This window comes from Bos mutus, chromosome 10 (genome assembly GCF_027580195.1).
Source record: "Bos mutus isolate GX-2022 chromosome 10, NWIPB_WYAK_1.1, whole genome shotgun sequence".
Taxonomy (NCBI): domain Eukaryota; kingdom Metazoa; phylum Chordata; class Mammalia; order Artiodactyla; family Bovidae; genus Bos; species Bos mutus.
In genome coordinates, this window is record NC_091626.1 from 64,390,329 (window position 1) to 64,407,647 (window position 17,319).

Sequence of the window (17,319 nt, forward strand, 5' to 3'; positions counted from 1 at the left end):
TCTTACTGGTGTCTGGAATGGGGGTGTGGGGACTACAGCTATATTCAGTCAGAAGGAAAGTGAGTCGTGCAGTGGTAGGCAGTGGGCTCCACTGTCTCGGCTTCTTCTGTGTGCTCATCACTGCCTCTCTTCTAGCAAGTAGGTCTCCTAGGGCCTCCACTTCTTCCCTTGGGTAGTTTCTCTACGTCTGCATTCAGTCATGCTTCGTTCACTGTCCCTTGAAGTGAGCACGTGTTGCTGGCCAAAATTATGGCCTTCTCTGCCTGCCAAAGCCGGATGAAAAATACAGAGACAGAGTTTGGAAGAAATAGAAAGGTGGCTCCAAATTCTCAGCCAGTGGAAAGGGGAACACAGCAGGCTCATGCCTCCCCCACCCTGGGGAGTCTAGGGGCTTCTATAAGATGGGGAACAAAGGTGTTAGGATCTTAATTTCTTCCTCTTGCATTGTTTCCAAGGCAGTCATGCTGGCTGGTGTCAGTAACCCAGTGCCTGAGTCTGGCAGTTCCATGGCTCTGTGGCCTTCTTTCTGATGTGTAACTACAACAGGAAGGGTGTTATAAGGGTAAACACCAGATAGCATAGAGTCAAAGGAAAACTAGGTGTGAAGTGTAGTTCCTGCAGAGTTAGGGGGCAAAAGAAGCAAACTTAGTTACAGAGTTAGGAGCAGTTAAAGTGAAAAAAACTAGGATTGTTCAGGCCTGCTCAGTGTTCTCTTTATCTTCCTGCTTCTCAGGAACAGGAAAGAAAAAGACTCCTCATTTTTTCCCTTTTCACTTGCAACACACACATGCCATTCCAGCCTGGTCTCAAATCCTACTATGTGTAGAGAAGCTGTTACCTTCAGGGATTCACATTTGAGGGACCCTCTGTCGCCAGCTCTGATGCCATCACCCATGTACCCCACTTACTTTTCCCTTTCAACTTCTTTATTTTGGAATGAAGGGGTAATAACGCAACTGCCATACTATACAGAGAAACGGTTTCTTAAAGCAGAACACGTCGCCTTGCATGTAAACTGCATGGCACCAGGGCCGTCATTGCTGAAACTGAGAAATTGCCAAGACACCATTGATACCCCGGCATTTTTAACGGCTGTGCACAGTCTGTGTTCTGCATCCCAAGGGGAAAAGAAAAACGCTCTCACGTGTCTGTGAGGCTGAAGTTCAGTACTGCTGGATCTCAGTGAGGAGGAAAAGGACAGATCTGATTGTCTAGGCTTAATGGCTTTTGTGAAACCATCAGTTAAAGCATAAGACACAATTTGTTTCTAATGACAATCACTCCAGCTCCTAGAGTATAATCATTTCACCTTACAGAGAGGAGATTCCTCTTCTTCAATGCCATTTTATGGAGAGCCTCCAGCTTCTCAATTCAATTTCAGTATGCCCCAAATTCCCATCTTTCTGGGATGAGTTTTTCTGATTAATGGATAGCATGAGGCCCCAAATCTAATTTTTCATGCATGTGTTCTAGGTTCAGCTTAAGTGCCTCTTTACTTTGACTTTCAAATTAAATCATTTTGGATTGAATGACGCTTAATTCACAACTTGAGACACAGCTCTAGGCAAAGTTCTGATAGCCTAAAGGCTACTTTTTGTTCCCGGCCTTTGATGCTTGTGTCTCCATGTGGATACTGTGTGTGAAGGGGTTCACTCTTAGCAACAGCAGAGCAGCGCAATGAACCTGTGCATTCTCAACAGGGGCGTGAGAATTGGTTCAGGGAGCAAGCAGATCTTACTTTTTTATATACATGGGCTTCCCAGGTGGCGTGAGTGGTAAAGAATCCACCTGCCAATGCAGGAGACTTTTTATATAAAGCAGGAGACATAAGAGACGTGGGTTTGATCCTTGGGTGGGAAGATCCCCTGAAGGAGGGCCTGGCAACCAACTCCATTATTCTTGCCTGGAGAATCCAGAATCCTGTAGACAGAGGAGCCTGAAGGGCTATGATCCATAGGGTCACAAAGAGTCAGACATGACTAAAGCGACTGAGCACGGCACAACACAGCTATACATACAGCTCATATGCAGATAAACAGTATATCTGTGGCATTAAAATTGTATGTGAGGAGGGGTCACTAAGAGGAAAACTGTGTTAAAAGGCTTCAAGGGTAGGGTATGATAATTTTAAACAGATTAAGAAATACTGGTTTAACCATACAAACAGGGAACTTCTAGAAGGAGGACGGGCAAATGAATCCCCATGTTTTCTTTTTCCACAGAACTGAGGGAGGGATCACAAAGGGGGCCACGATTGGGGTCCTCCTCGACTTCAATAGAAAAACCTTGACGTTTTTTATCAACGACGAACAGCAGGGTCCCATCGCGTTTGAGAACGTGGAGGGCCTGTTCTTCCCGGCAGTCAGCCTAAACAGGAACGTGCAGGTGAGCGGCTGCTCCATTTGTGAGGCTGCCCGCGGGGCGGTGAGCTTAGTCCCCGACCTGGGAGGGCCCAGACCAAGACACGGAGGAGAGGGGATTGCGGGACGGGTCGGACGTGACAAGGGAGATAATTCCAGACCAGCATAAGCCCCTTCGTTATATTTAGACACAGTTTGGTGAACAGCAGCAGGGGAAACTGGGATTCTCTTGTGGCAGGCTAATGACTGTCCTCCTGAGCCCTAGATTCCTCTCTAGTGGAAAGGAAACTCTTGAACCTGCTGGCCTGAAAGCAAATGAAATGACTGCCGCAAAGCCCCAGGAGTGCCTGAGAAGTGAAAGTGTGAGCCTGAGGTGCTAACAGGATGCTTAGAAATCTGGAGCTTCTCCACTGCAGTCTTATCACTTCTGTTAGGGAGAGAAAACATAGTCCCTGCCTGCAAGTTAGTTAGTAATGATTCTTTGTAAATATAAACAACAGGGTTTTCTTATTTGTTCATCCAATAAATGTCAACTGAGTACCTTTGATATGTCAGGCACTACTGAAGTATTGTAAGTATTGTTGTTTATCAGTGAAAACACAGAAATGAAAATCTTGCCCTCTTAGAGCTTGCATTCGAGTTACAAGAGAAACAGTAAATAATACACACAATTGCTGTGTTAATTATATAGTATATTAGAAGACAGTATTGGAAAAGATCCTGATGCTGGGAGTGATTGAGGGCAAGAGGGAAGGGGGCAACAGAGGATGAGATGGTTGAATGGCATCACTGACTCAGTAGACATGAGTTTGAGCAAACTCAGGGAGTTAGTGAAGGACGGGGAAGCCTGGTGTGCTGCAGTACATGGGGTCGCAAAAAGGCAGACACGACTTAGCGACTAAACAACAACAACGGCAAGGCAATATGCAGTGGAGAGAAGACAAGGAAAGGGTAGGGGACCGAGAGTGCCAGGGTAGGGAGGGCAGTGGCAGTCTTAAGCAGGGTGGTCAGCATAGGTGGGCCTTATTGCAGTCACAGGTGAGCTGAGCCTTGAAGGAAGTGAGGGAGTGAGCTGGGTAAGGCTTTCCAGGCAGAGGGAACAGCCAGGGCAAAGAAGGTCCAGGAAATCACAGCTGGGGCAGATGGGGGGCGGTGGGAGAACAGATGAGGGCACGCGAGAGGGTGCCCTACCAGCCACTGCTGAGATGGGAGCGCTCACTTCCATCTTGAGCTGGAACTCGACATTGGCTGTGAACTTCACTCAGCAAATGGCTGCCGAAAAATAGATAGGGCTTAAGTATCAACACAGTGCTCATGATTTTTGTTGTATACAGAACTACCATCTTGGGAGCTATTTTAAAAAACCATTGTTGTTTATAAGTATGTGTGCAGTAGAAGTGATTGCAACCCAGTGACCTCTGCCCTTCTCTCTTGCTGCAACTTGATGGGTTTTTCTGGAAGGCTGAAATCTAATCCATCAAGAGTTTGGCTCTACATTGGACCAAAGAAAGCCATAGATTTCCCTAGAAGTGTGTTTTGGAAAACACTCATTCAAAGTTTTCCGCTTTTTTAGCTGTTTCCCTTGCAAAGACTATTGTACTCAATGATCTTTAGAGGTTTCTGGGATGTTCTGAGTATCTTCAGAGAAAGACTCTTAGACTGGGGAAGACAGGGACAAGGTGGAGAGAGATGACAGACAGCACTGCAAGAAATGGTTCTAGCCTGATTGGTGCAGCCGTCCACTGAGGTCTGAGGTTAGACAGAAATCAGTGAAATAGTTTAAGTGCCCATGTCTCCTCATTCTTGGCAATCATCTAGGCCATCCCAAAGTGAAAGGCTTATCCTAATTGAAATAACTAGGGGACAAATAATAGGGGAAGGGTTGTCTGCTCATCTGTTCTCTATCCATGGATATGGCAGTGACCATTGCAATGCGGCCAAAAGGGTTTGCCACCTGCAAATCAATGCCTCATTCTTCAGTCATAAGGAACACAATCTCCCCAGAATTCTTTGAAGAGGCAGGTGGATTCGAATCATATTATCAAGTGTCTCCAGGATCAGGAGCCCAGCATGGTGGCCAGGTTCTTAGCACAGGCTGAATTCTGCTGGAGATCTCTGTGATGTCTACTAGAACAGATGTTACAGAAAAGTGAACAGATCCCTTAGTGAGTTGGGTGGAGGGGGGCTCCTAAAGTGCCTCCAGGACTCACAGTCTCTTCCCCTAGGTCACGCTTCACACGGGACTCCAAGTCCCCGACTTCTACTCCAGCAGAGCATCAATAGCCTAAGAATGTGCCGTGGAGGCGCCAGCTGCCTATTCTTACCTCCCGCCTGAGAGTGACTGCAAGGAGCTCAGCCAGACCTGGAGGAGAGAGAGGAGGAGAAACGCTGGTCCTCATACCCACAGCGCCTCCATGCACACCCTTCCCCCCAGCCTATCTACTGCTGTAAAGCCTGCTTTCTCTTCCATAGTCAGCAGTTCTAACCAACAGAGGACCTAGACAGCCCACCGTATCACTTTGTTTCCAAACCCAGATTTTGCTTTTATTTACATTAATTTTTATGTAGGTGAGTTATCTTTTGTTTTTCTTCTGATCGTGTCATTGATGAGTTACGAACTGGCACTGCCAAGAGAAAATTCTCCTAATAACTTGTTTCTTAAGCTCTCTGTCAAAGAGGTAGGTGGTAGGAAGAGGTAGGGAAGAATGAGCTGAACTTGGAGCTTGCCATTTAGAATGTTCTTAAGTGTTCTTGCCCTGTGACCTCTCATGCAGTGTTACCTCTGCATAGCTAGTCTTTTCAGCAATGAAAAGTTTTACTATCCATTGAAGCACAAAAATGATAGCTACACAACTGCATAGAGGTTCATAGCAGTGGAGGCTCAAAGGACATCTGGGTCATTAGGCGGGGTCAGAAACCCTGGTCACTGATTGAAACTGGAAAGTCTCTAAACATAGGCAGGCCAGGGGACGTCATGATTTGGTTCATTTATTTATCACAAGTTTTTAATTGAGAACCTATTATGGACCAGACACTGTTCTAGATGCTGGAGACACAATAGTGAATACACAGGTGTGGTCTCTGCCCTCCTGGAGCTTATATTGTCCTAGGAGAACAAACCAAAAATAAAATTATTGCAAACTGTTACTAGTACTAGAAAGGAAATAAAAAGGGCCAGAGATGCTCATTGGCAAGATCTTTCGGATCCCCCAGAATGATGCTAGAAATCCATACATTCTGGCCATAGCACCAGAAGCATACCAACTCAATGCCTTTCCAACTGTGCTATTTTAATTATGGTACCTGCTGCCATTCATCACAAAGCCCTTCTTTAGTAGAAATGATGTCAGCATTTGTATTTGTTAATGCTGCAGTGATACTAAGCCTTAAAAACCTAATGTGAAAAAAAAAAGTAACAACCAGAAGGAGGCGCTCTCGTTCTCTGTAATGGGGGATCTTAAATTGCAGCTCACAGCATTCCATTCTCAGGATTCACGCTCTTGTCTCCGTTTAGACTCACTTTCTGTGCCTGTCACAGGTGAGCTCTCCATCCACTCAGCTGCCATTCACAACCCACCTTTCTGGACTAGTTCAAATAATGTTTGGAAGGAAAATGAAATTGTAGGTCACTGCTCTGCTCTTAACAGAGATAATAGCAAAATAGAAGAATAATAAACGTATTACTTCCATGTAGAGATAGACCTATATAAGCTTCCTTTCAGATTCTTTAGTTTGACATGAAGTTTTAGAAGACGTTGGACCTTGAAAGAAGTTCTGGTTAGTTGTCTAAATATTTGCCAGGGGGTCAAGAAATTCACCATGAAAGAAAAAAGTAACGAAAGGAAAGCAGTAGGATGGGAAAGCTAGCAAATTAAAGTTTTGGGCAAAAAGTAATATATGTAAATAGCTAATAGTTTACTTTTGTGCTTTATTTAGATTATTTCTATCTGCTGTGGTGTTTTTCTAATTAAGTGTACCTAATTTATTGAATGGGTGCTATCCTGTTTGTGTCCACCTTGGTTTTTCTTGGCTACAGAACCACTCTGTTGCAGGCCAACACTAATTTGATATTTGATTTACTCCAATGAGACTTGATGGCTGGGCCGCTGTAGACTCATAGTTACTCTTATTCTTTATTAAATCCATCCTGCTAATTAGATTTCTAGTGACTGGTAACACGTAGTTTACACAGAATTGCAATTATAGATGCATATAGCTCCTGTACTAGAAAAAAAATGGATATTTCTGGTGTACCAATAAATGATTTTTATGAGAGAACATTTTATGTCTCTTTAGAATATCGCAGTTTTTTTGCCTATTTGGGACGACACTTCACTTTTGTCAGAGCAATATTTCTTCAGCAAAGGGTCATTGGAAGGTCCCCCAGGACTGGGGAAAGCAAATGTACTTCATCCCATCTCCTCAGGAGCCTGGCATTGTCTCCTGGTGGTACTGACCTCCTCAGCCTTAACTTCATATAACATATTAATAGTTGATGCCATTAAGGGTATGCCTCCAAACACTGGGGACTTACTTTAACAAACTTGCTCCTAGAAGAGCCGCAAACTTGTCCTGCAAGATGGAATGTCACTGACTTTTTTTAACTTGGTTCCTTCACCATTTCTTAGAGCGGCTAAGTGATACGATTGTTTTTAAATAATTACACCATTGTTCATCTCCTTTGTTTATTAGCCTTTTAAAATGAACTGTCTTGGGTTTATATTAAAAGAAAAACATCATCTAAAAACATATTGAAAGCATGGATTAAATCCATTTTACCTGCCTTCATTAATCTAGATTGTTGTTCTAAGACTTGCAAATCTTCCAAGCAGTAAGCAGCCTAAACTGCAAGATGTTTGTGGCAGTTGTTTTCCAGAAACTTGGCATCAGCTGTTTCGAGTTGGAACTGAGTTTATTAAGACTGGATGGGACCACCGACCGACCCCTCAACTAGGCATATACAGGCAGGTGTCCCCTTGGTGACCTTTTGACAACAGAGGGCTGTAATTAGTTACACCTGGGCAGAATGACTGTTATCACAGCTTTTGGCAATCACCTTTCCCCCTACACCCCTCCATGTGCCCCATACCTTCCACATGCCCCTCCCCGTGCCCCTCAAGCCCTGTGCCTCAGCCCAACCTCCTTCCTTATCCCCTAAATATCCCAAGCCACTTGCCTTCGGTTGGGAGACGGGTTTGTTTCCCTGCTTGCTTTGCTGAAAGCCTCAGCGTTTTGGTTCACTGTGCTTCAGGCAAGATGAACCTGGTTCCATAACAATCCAGTCCAGATTATAATCTCTGAATGTAACCTCTGACAGTTGTTGGAACTTCTGCTGTGTATCCACCCAGATTTCTGCTCTCTTCTTTCCTCACTCTCTACTCTGTTACTTTGTTCTTGTTCCTCTATTGGCCCTATCTTCTGGTTTTCTGCCTTTCTCTCCTCTACTGGGATGCTTTAGCCATGTTTTAATTTTTCCCTGGTGCTAAGGTTAATAGAACTTCTGATCCCCTGCCTATTTCCTCATAGGAGTAATTAAGTGATTTGCAAGAAATCACCCTATTTTCTGGAAATAAGACCCTCTTTTTCTGTCTCTACTGTGTGCGCCTATCTTTTTGCCCATCTACTTAACTCACTGACGAGAAAGAAGGGCTTTCTACTGAGTCAGAATTTCTGACTATGAATCAAAGAAACTATAGTAATTAAAGAAGTGCTTGGATCACACTACCTTATAATTTATATGAATATGCTGAAGATATCTTCATATATTCTTCAAATATATGAGCCAGCTACTTCCACTGAGACTGGTGGTTAGGGAACCTGGGGTCTGACATGCTACATCACACATAATTGAGGTGTGGAGAAGGCAATGGCACCCTACTCCAGTACTCTTGCCTGGAAAATCCCATGGACGGAGGAGCCTGGAAGGCTGCAGTCCATGGGGTCACTAAGAGTCGGACAGGACTGAGCGTCTTCACTTTCACTTTTCACTTTCATATATTAGAGAAGGAAATGGCAACCCACTCCAGTATTCTTGCCTGGAGAATCCCAGGACAGGGGAGCCTAGTTGGCTGCCGTCTATGGGGTCGCACAGAGTCGGACACGACTGAAGCGACTTAGCAGCAGCAGCAGCAGCAAATCGTGTCTTTCTAAGGAACCAGCTTTTTGGATACACCCAGAATTTGGCGTATCAAAACAGAGTGAACACTGGAAGTTCCTAATTACACATGCAAAAACATCAGCCTGGTCTTTTGAACTAATATCTCTGTTCTGCTACAGATGTGCTAAGAAAAGCTACAGGTACAGAATCAGATACCACAGAATTAGATAGTGCTAATGGTTGCATAGCCTTATAAACATTAAAAATCACTGAGCTGTACACTCTATAGGGGTGAGAGGCCATGTTGGACATGACCAGGACTCTCCTTACAGCCTCCCTCACTACCTAACAGCCTAGGTTCCTATCTCCCCAAACCTGTCCTCTGAAATAAAGCCCAAGGCAGAAGCGGAGGGTCATCAAGGACTGAGAAGCCAAACTCCTGGCCTGGCTTTTTCTTCCTCTTCCCATATTCCCTTAGGGGAAGGGCTTTGGTTTGCTTCCCCTTGCTGTGTGGTGAGGGGTGCCTGTACACGTTGCCCTTGGACCTCCTCCCGTGGACTTTAACCAACTCCCGTCCTGAGGACCACAGTGCTGCGGAGAGTAGAAAACCTGGCTGCCACTAAGGAAACAATTCAAAGTAGCTCTCACATACCCGCAGTGGGTATAAATCTTGCCCACATTTCTTTCGTCCTTCTCCCACCAGGTAGAAATAAGCATTTACGGTGAAAGGAGCCTGGTGGGCTGCCATCTATGGGGTCACACAGAGTCGGACACGACTGAAGCGACTTAGCAGCAGCAGCTAAAACGGTTAATGTTTTGGTTGGTGTTCTTGCCTCCCCCCCCCATACTTTTTATAAAATTCTCTAAGTAATGAGGATAAATTAGAATTTCATTAGCAAGCATGATTGAATAATGTTCAACTTCAATTGCCTATTAACAACTTACAAATTGCCTTTTGATATATGGCCACAGTTTTTAATGTGTATGATGAAGGAAACCATAAAGCTAAAGAAACCACCACGATGAGAGAAACTTCATGAAGATATAAACTAGTGAGTTGTTCTCCACCCTGGCTTAAATTCTCCGTAAGAACAATATGTCCAGGGACTTCCCTGGTGGTCCAGTGGCTAAGATGCCGTAAGTGGGGCGGGTTCGGTCTCTGGTCAGGGAACTAGATCCCACATGCCACAGCTAAGAGTTTACACGCTGCAACGAAAGATCCTGCCTGCCACACCTAAGACCAAGGACAGCCAAATAAATAAACAGCATGTCCAACTATGTGTCTGTGTATGTTCTGAACAAAGAAAGGAGCACAAACGAGGCAAACCATGTAAAAGTGCTATGTGCAGTAGAGATGAAAGACATGTTAAATATAATTATTAAGTTACTTCTACCCTCTGCACCGTCAGACCACCTGAGAGTGGTCAGGCATAGTGACTGAAAGCACAGCATCTGGCAGTTACTGTCTGAATTCTGGCCCTTGGTCCTGGTTCCCAGGTGTGACAGCCGCGTGCCCTGGAGCAAACTGAAAACTCACCCACAGTTTCCATGTCTTTAAAGTGGAAATAGAAACATTGTTTTGAGAGTTAAAGCAAAAATTTAATGTAAAACACTCCAAATTGTGCATGTCCCCTGTTGCGTGTTATGAAGATCTTTTCATGTTAAATGTTACGAAGAACACTTTTCTATGCAAGTGTCACATATTCTGTGATGATGTCAGTTCTGTCTCTTCTGTAAGATTCTGAGCGTCAACAATGATTCTTAACATCATCTTCTTGGGAGATAGTGTGTACAAAATGTCTTTGTCAAATTCTACTGCAAAAATGAATGGAAGTTATGTAAAATAGATGACCAGTGCAAGTTCGATGCATGAAGCAGGGCACTCAAAGGCAGTGCTCTGGGACTACCCAGAGGGATGGAGTGGGGTTCAGGATGGGGGGCACATGTGCACCCATGGCTGATTCATGTTGATGTATGGCAAAAACCACCACAATATTGTAAAGTAATTATCCTCCAATTAAAATAAATTAAGTGAAAGAAAATGAATGGAAGAATATAAGCAAGGAAATTCTGAGAAAAAGTTCACTTATATGACACCATTAAAATCTATTTCAAAGCCACAGTAATCAAAATGGTATATAGTTTGACTTAAGCAGCTACAGGATAACTCAGACTTCAATGAATGCTGAATAAAGAATTACAAAGGAGGCAGTGAAAATTACTCCAAAATGTTGAAAATATTATTTGAAAATAGGTTAGCCATTTGGAAACTATATTTTAAATCATATCACAGCTCAGATATTAAGGGGTTAAACATTAAATAGTTAAAACTTTAATAGACCAGAACAAAAAGCAAATATTCATTTGATCTTTCTCAGGGAGGCTTAAGTCCCTGTAAATTAGTTTATGCAATGCTGTTGTTGTTCAGTCATGTCCATCTCTTTGTGACCCCAAGGACTGCAGCATGGAAGGCTTCCCTGTCCTTCACTATCTCCTGGAGTTTGCTCAAATTCATGTCCATTGAGTTGGTGATGCTATCTAACCATCTCATCCTCTGCTGCCCTCTTCTCCTTTTGCCTTCAATCTTTACCAGCATCAGGGTCTTTTCCCATGAGTCGGCTATTTGCATCAAGTGACCAAAGTGTTAGAGTTTCAACTTCCGCATCAGTCCTTACAATGAATATTCAGAGTTGATTCCTTTAGGATTGACTGGTTTAACTTTCTTTCAGTCCAAGGGACTCTCAAGAGTCTTCCCCAGCACCATAATTTGAAGGCATCAATTCTTCGGTGCTCAACCTTCTTTATGGTCCAGCTTTCACATCCATACATGACTACTGGAAATACCATTGCTTTGACTATATGGACTTTTGACGTCTTTACTTTTTAATAAGCTGTCTAGGTTTGTCATAGCTTTCCTTTCAAGGAGCAAGCAAGTTTATGCAATAGGTTTATCAATTTTCTAAACCTCCTCTCCAACCAGTATTTTACATTATAAACCCTCCTGTGTTATCCCTGCCTATATACTGTAGCCATCTGTTTTCTTCTTTAATTAACTGGGCCCATTTTTATCCTGTCTAAACCCACTTCTAGTACTATAGAGTTATTGAATGTACTAATTTATTGTTATGCTGCCATTTAACAAACTACTTCTAAGGAAAAATTGAGGTATTAAATATGAACTGCTCTGTACTCTGGACTGTATTTTCAACCTAATAGTTGTTTCTAATGAGAAAATCATCTGAAGTAAATGAGGATCCTAAATGTTCTTTCTGTAAAGGCTGATTTCTACATGTGTTCTGTGAGAAGACCACTCCACTCAATATATTTTGCTAATTGCCTGTGGGAAGTGTGACTGTCAGATGTAAAGAAATAAGCCTCCAATCTTATCATTTGCCAAGCTTAAAATGATAAGTAGGTTAAGGTTAATTGCAGCTTCTCAGGAGGTTGGTTTCATAGTTAACAATACATGAGCTTTGCAGAATAGGGAAACTGTCTGCTAAGCACTTAGACCTGCTATGTCTGCAGGGAAAAACAAAAAAGTATCTATCAGAAAGAAATCAGTCAGTCTTACATGAAGAACAGAATCGTGGCTGCCAAGAGGGAAAAGGGGAGGGGGAGAGGTGGACTGGGAGCTTGAGGTTAGTAGATGCAAACTATTACATTTAGAACGGATAAACAACAGGTCTTACTGTATAAAACAGGAAACTGTATCCAGTCTCCTGGGATAAGCCATAATGGAAAAGAACGTACACGTGTGTATAACTGAGTCCTTTTGCTATGTAGGAGGAATTTGCACAGTGTTGTAAATCAACGATAATTCAGGTTTTTTTTAATGGGACTTTTTTAAAACAAGGAAATCGGTTAATCTTAAAAATTTCTTAGGATCAGCCAAAACTCCACACAAGACTATTAAATTCCATGTCTTCAAGATTTCAACTAGGACCAAGAATCAAAACACTAGCATAGTTATGTTCACTGTGTGTAAGTTAATTGTCCTTCATCCAAGCTGAGGGGACACTTTTCCTTGATGTTAAGAGAACCTGAGGATCTGCCCTTCATTGCTTGGGGAGACAGAATCCCAGTGGATCGGATGAAGCTGTGAGGGCTAGTTCAGGGGCAGTCAGAATGCCACCTCAGGGGTCTAATGGGAACAAGAGAGAACAGGATACAGGACACACTCAGCGACGAGGAGAGTCAGCTGCAATTCACAGGGGCTCTTCTTTTTCTTTAGATGTCTCAGATGTTAGGCTTCATCCTCAATCCCCTTCTCAAGTCCTTGGCAGTAACTAAAGGAAATTCAACCACTGGGGCACATTCCTAGTAGGAACTTTCAAAGATGCTATAAAGGGTAACAAAAGAACATAGAACCTTCCAAGTGGGTCTGACTCACTATGATACTTTTCATGGTCTGAATCTTCTCAGGGCAAGACTAATAATAACAATAATAATAATATTCTATTTTCTTATTTCTCAGATGCAAAGGTTGTTTTGTTTCCCACACATTAACATCTCTTCAGTGAAGATACAGCTTACATGTGTCAAAAGAAACTCACTAGCCACTGGTAAAGTGGTGATTCTCAATCTTCACCGCACATTGACATCATCCAGAGGACTTTAAAAATACTGATAACAGGCTACTAATTTACCTGGTTAGAGATGCAGCCTGAGTGCGTGCATTCAGGCTGAGTCATTTCAGTTATGTCTGACTCTTTGCAACCCCATGGACTATAGCCTGCCAACTCCTCTGTCCATGGGATTCTCCAGGCAAGAATACTGGAGTGGATTGGCATGCCCTCCTCCAGGGGATCTTCCTGACCCAGGGATCAAATCCACCTCTCTCCCATCTCCTGCACTGGCAGGTAGTTTCTTTACCACTACCACCACCTGGGAAGCCTGCAGCCTGAGAATGTGGGCTTTTTTTAAGTTCCCCAGGTGATTCTAACATGCTGCCAAGTTGAGAATGCAGGAAAGGAAAGAGTGGGTGGCATGTACTCCGAGAGTTTTTATTGCCTGGACATATTCCCTGATAGCTCAATTGGTAAAGAATCTGCCTGCAATGTAGGAGATCCCGGTTCAATTCCTGGGCTGGGACGATCCCCTGGAGAAGGGAAAGGCTACCCACTCCAGTATTCCGGACTGGAGAATTCCATGGACAATGTAGTTTATGGGGTCGCAAAGAGTCGGACATGACTGAGCGACTTTCACTTTCACTTTCACTTGGAAAATTAATAAGATGTGTGGGTGAGAGTCCATCAGCTCATCAGTTTGTTACTTCTGTGGAGTTATTTGCATTGATAACTGATAGATTTAAATTTCCATCATAATTGTCACTTAAAAGATCTTTTAAAAGATTCCACTACAAGGTAACATAGAAAAGAAAATATATAACAACTGCACACTGGATACTGTGATTAAAAGCAATAAAAATTGCCAAAGTTCACAGATTTTCAATTGTTAGGACCAGTTGACGTGCTAAGAACTATCATTCAGATGTCCAAATACGTCACAAGCTTCCAGCTACTTTCCAAAAACTCTTTCAGATCAGATCAGTCGCTCAGTCGTGTCCAACTCTTTGTGACCCCATGAATCGCAGTACACCAGGCCTCCCTGTCCATCACCAACTCCCGGAGTTCACTCAGACTCACGTCCATCGAGTCAGTGATGCCATCCAGCCATCTCATCCTCTGTCGTCCCCTTCTCCTCCTGCCCCCAATCCCTCCCAGCATCAGAGTCTTTTCCAATGAGTCAACTCTTCACATGAGGTGGCCAAAGTACTGGAGTTTCAGCTTTAGCATCATTCCCTCCAAAGAAATCCCAGGGCTGATCTCCTTCAGAATGGACTGGTTGGATCTCCTTGCAGTCCAAGGGACTCTCAAGAGTCTTCTCCAACACCACACTTCAAAAGCATCAATTCTTCAGCGCTCACCCTTCTTCACAGTCCAACTCTCACATCCATACATGACCACAGGAAAAACCATAGCCTTCACTACACGGACCTTTGTTGGCAAAGTAATGTCTCTGCTTTTGAATATGCTATCTAGGTTGGTCATAACTTTCCTTTCAAGGAGTAAGCGTCTTTTAATTTCATGGCTGCAGTCACCATCTGTAGTGATTTTGGAGTCCAGAAAAATAAAGTATGACACTGTTTCCACTGTTTCCCCGTCTATTTCCCATAAGTGGTGGGACCGGATGCCATGATCTTTGTTTTCTGAATGTTGAGCTTTAAGCCAACTTTTTCACTCTCCACTTTCACTTTCATCAAGAGGCTTTTGAGTTCCTCTTCACTTTCTGCCATAAGGGTGGTGTCATCTGCATATCTGAGGTTATTGATATTTCTCCCAGCAATCTTGATTCCAGCTTGTGTTTCTTCCAGTCCAGCGTTTCTCATGATGTACTCTGCATATACGTTAAATAAACAGGGTGACAACATACAGCCTTGACGAACTCCTTTTCCTATTTGGAACCAGTCTGTTGTTCCATGTCCAGTTCTAACTGTTGCTTCCTGACCTGCATACAAATTTCTCAAGAGGCAGATCAGGTGTTCTGGTATTCCCATCTCTTTCAGAATTTTCCACAGTTTATTGTGATCCACACAGTCAAAGGCTTTGGCATAGTCAATAAAGCGGAAATAGATGTTTTTCTGGAACTCTCTTGCTTTTTCCATAATCCAGCGGATGTTGGCAATTTGATCTCTGGTTCCTCTGCCTTTTCTAAAACCAGCTTGAACATCAGGAAGTTCATGGTTCACATATTGCTGAAGCCTGGCTTGGAGAATTTTGAGCATTACTTTACTAGCATGTGAGATGACTGCAATTGTGTGGTAGTTTAAGCATTCTTTGGCATTGCCTTTCTTTGGGATTGGAATGAAAACTGACCTTTTCCAGTCCTGTGGCCACTGCTGAGTTTTCCAAATTTGCTGGCATATGGAGTGCAGCACTTTCACAGCATCATCTTTCAGGATTTGAAATAGCTCAACTGGAATTCCATCACCTCCACTAGCTTTGTTCGTAGTGATGCTTTCTAAGGCCCACTTGACTTCACATTCCAGGATGTCTGGCTCTAGGTCAGTGATCACACCATCATGATTATCTGGGTCGTGAAGATATTTTTTGTATAGTTCTTCTGTACAAAACTCTTTAAAAAAACTCTTTAGTCATGTGTAATTCAATTACTGACAATACAAACAAAATAACCAAGAGGGAAGCGCAAACAAACAAAATCCCACAGAATCCACAGTATTCTTTGATATGTGTTTAAATAATTCTGCAGGACTTCGCTGGTGTTCAGTGGACGAGTCTGCCTGCCAATGTAGGAGTCACAGAAGATCCCTCATGCCTCGGAACAGCTAAGTCCATGAGCCACAACTACTGAGCCCAAGTGCTGCAACTACTGAAGCCCACTTGCCTTAGAGCCTGTGCTCTGCAATAAGAGAAGCCACTGCAATGAGAAGCCTGCGCACCACAACAAGAGCAGCTCCTGCTGGCCGCAGTTAGGGAAAGCCTGCAAGCAGCAGCAAAGACCCAGCACAGTCAATACATAAATAAATAATTTAAAAACAGATAAATAATTCTGCAGCATCACAAAGATGAACACAAGGTCTAGATCATCAGCAGGGGTGACTGACTCTTACACATACACATATGGCCAAGGGCCATACTTGAGAGAGAGTGAGAGCCACTTTAGACCCCAACTGTGACTGTCATTCTGAAGAAGAAAGTATTCATGTATTTCTGAATATAAATATGTGCTGTCATAAATTAGATTTTTTAAATGTTGTATTTGGTTTTGGTTTTCTCCAAAAGAACTAATATTAAGTCAGTGGTAAATTTTACAATCTACAACAAAAGCTTCTTACAACTGAGAAATACTCTAATAATATAGTAGCTATGTACTGAATCTTATTATTTTCCATGCAATGCCCCAAGGCTTTAAGTGAATCATCTTGCTTAATCTTCGTTTTACTTACATATTTTTATTTTCACCATTTTAGAAATGAGACACTGATGCACAAAGGGGTTAAGTAACTTGCCTAAGGCCATACAGCAGGCCAGGATTTGAACCCAGATGGTCTAACTCCAAGTCTCATGCTCTTAACCATTTGGTTATAGGCCACTGTGATTTCTGCACAGAGGGTGTACCCCATGCAACACATTCAATAAGTATTTAATGAGCACCTATTAAGTGCTATAAACACTGTTATAGTAACTAGAAATGCTAGCAAATAAAATAGTCAAGGTCTCAACCTTCTTAGACCTGATATTCTAACAGAGAAAAGCAAATAATAAGTAAATAAAGCTCAAGATAATTTTAAACAGTAAAGACTATACCAAAAATTGAACAGGCTATTGGAGATAGAAGGTTTGGGGTAGTCACCACTGACCTCTCTGAGGAAGTGAGGTTTGAACAAGTAGAGCATGGAGGGGGGTACCGGGAGCCAGGGGTAAAAGCTTTGGGGCAGGACCTGATCAGCAATGGCCTCCAAGCCCCAGGACTGCACAAACACTCCTTCCACATTTCATGTTTTAGTCTCTACTTGAGATTTGATTCCAGAAAGACAGTGTCTGATTTGACTTTGTTCCAGTGTCTGCCTCTTAACTGATGCCATGACTAGGACCCCAACCACTAAATCCAATTTGAGTGCTGTTTGCAGAAAGGTGAGGATGGGTGCAGCCAACAAGAAAAGCAAAAGGGTAGGTTATATTTACGTCGTGTTTTGAATGAATGAATGCTGCTTATGTCTGTGCCTTTAATTTCTGGGATGTGGTGGGGGGCAGGTAGTTGTTTTGGTGTGTGTCTGTGTGTTTATAAAAGCAAGTCTTTAAGAAATGGTAGAAAGCAAGGAAGCTCATTTCTAATCCCAGC

The 17,319-nt window shown here is 43.0% G+C and overlaps 1 protein-coding gene across 2 annotated transcripts in view; it reads left to right on the forward strand.

The window, feature by feature from the left end:
* Positions 1 to 6,608, forward strand: part of TRIM9 (tripartite motif containing 9) — a 118,745-nt gene extending 112,137 nt beyond the window's left edge. For both annotated transcript variants that reach the window (XM_005894550.3, XM_014477856.2), the window contains exons 9-10: positions 2,223 to 2,385; positions 4,586 to 6,608. In XM_005894550.3, the coding sequence (XP_005894612.1) occupies positions 2,223 to 2,385; positions 4,586 to 4,648 (226 nt within the window). In that variant the 3' untranslated portion in view covers positions 4,649 to 6,608. The remainder of the gene's footprint in view (positions 1 to 2,222; positions 2,386 to 4,585) is intronic.
* Positions 6,609 to 17,319: the final 10,711 nt, after the last annotated feature.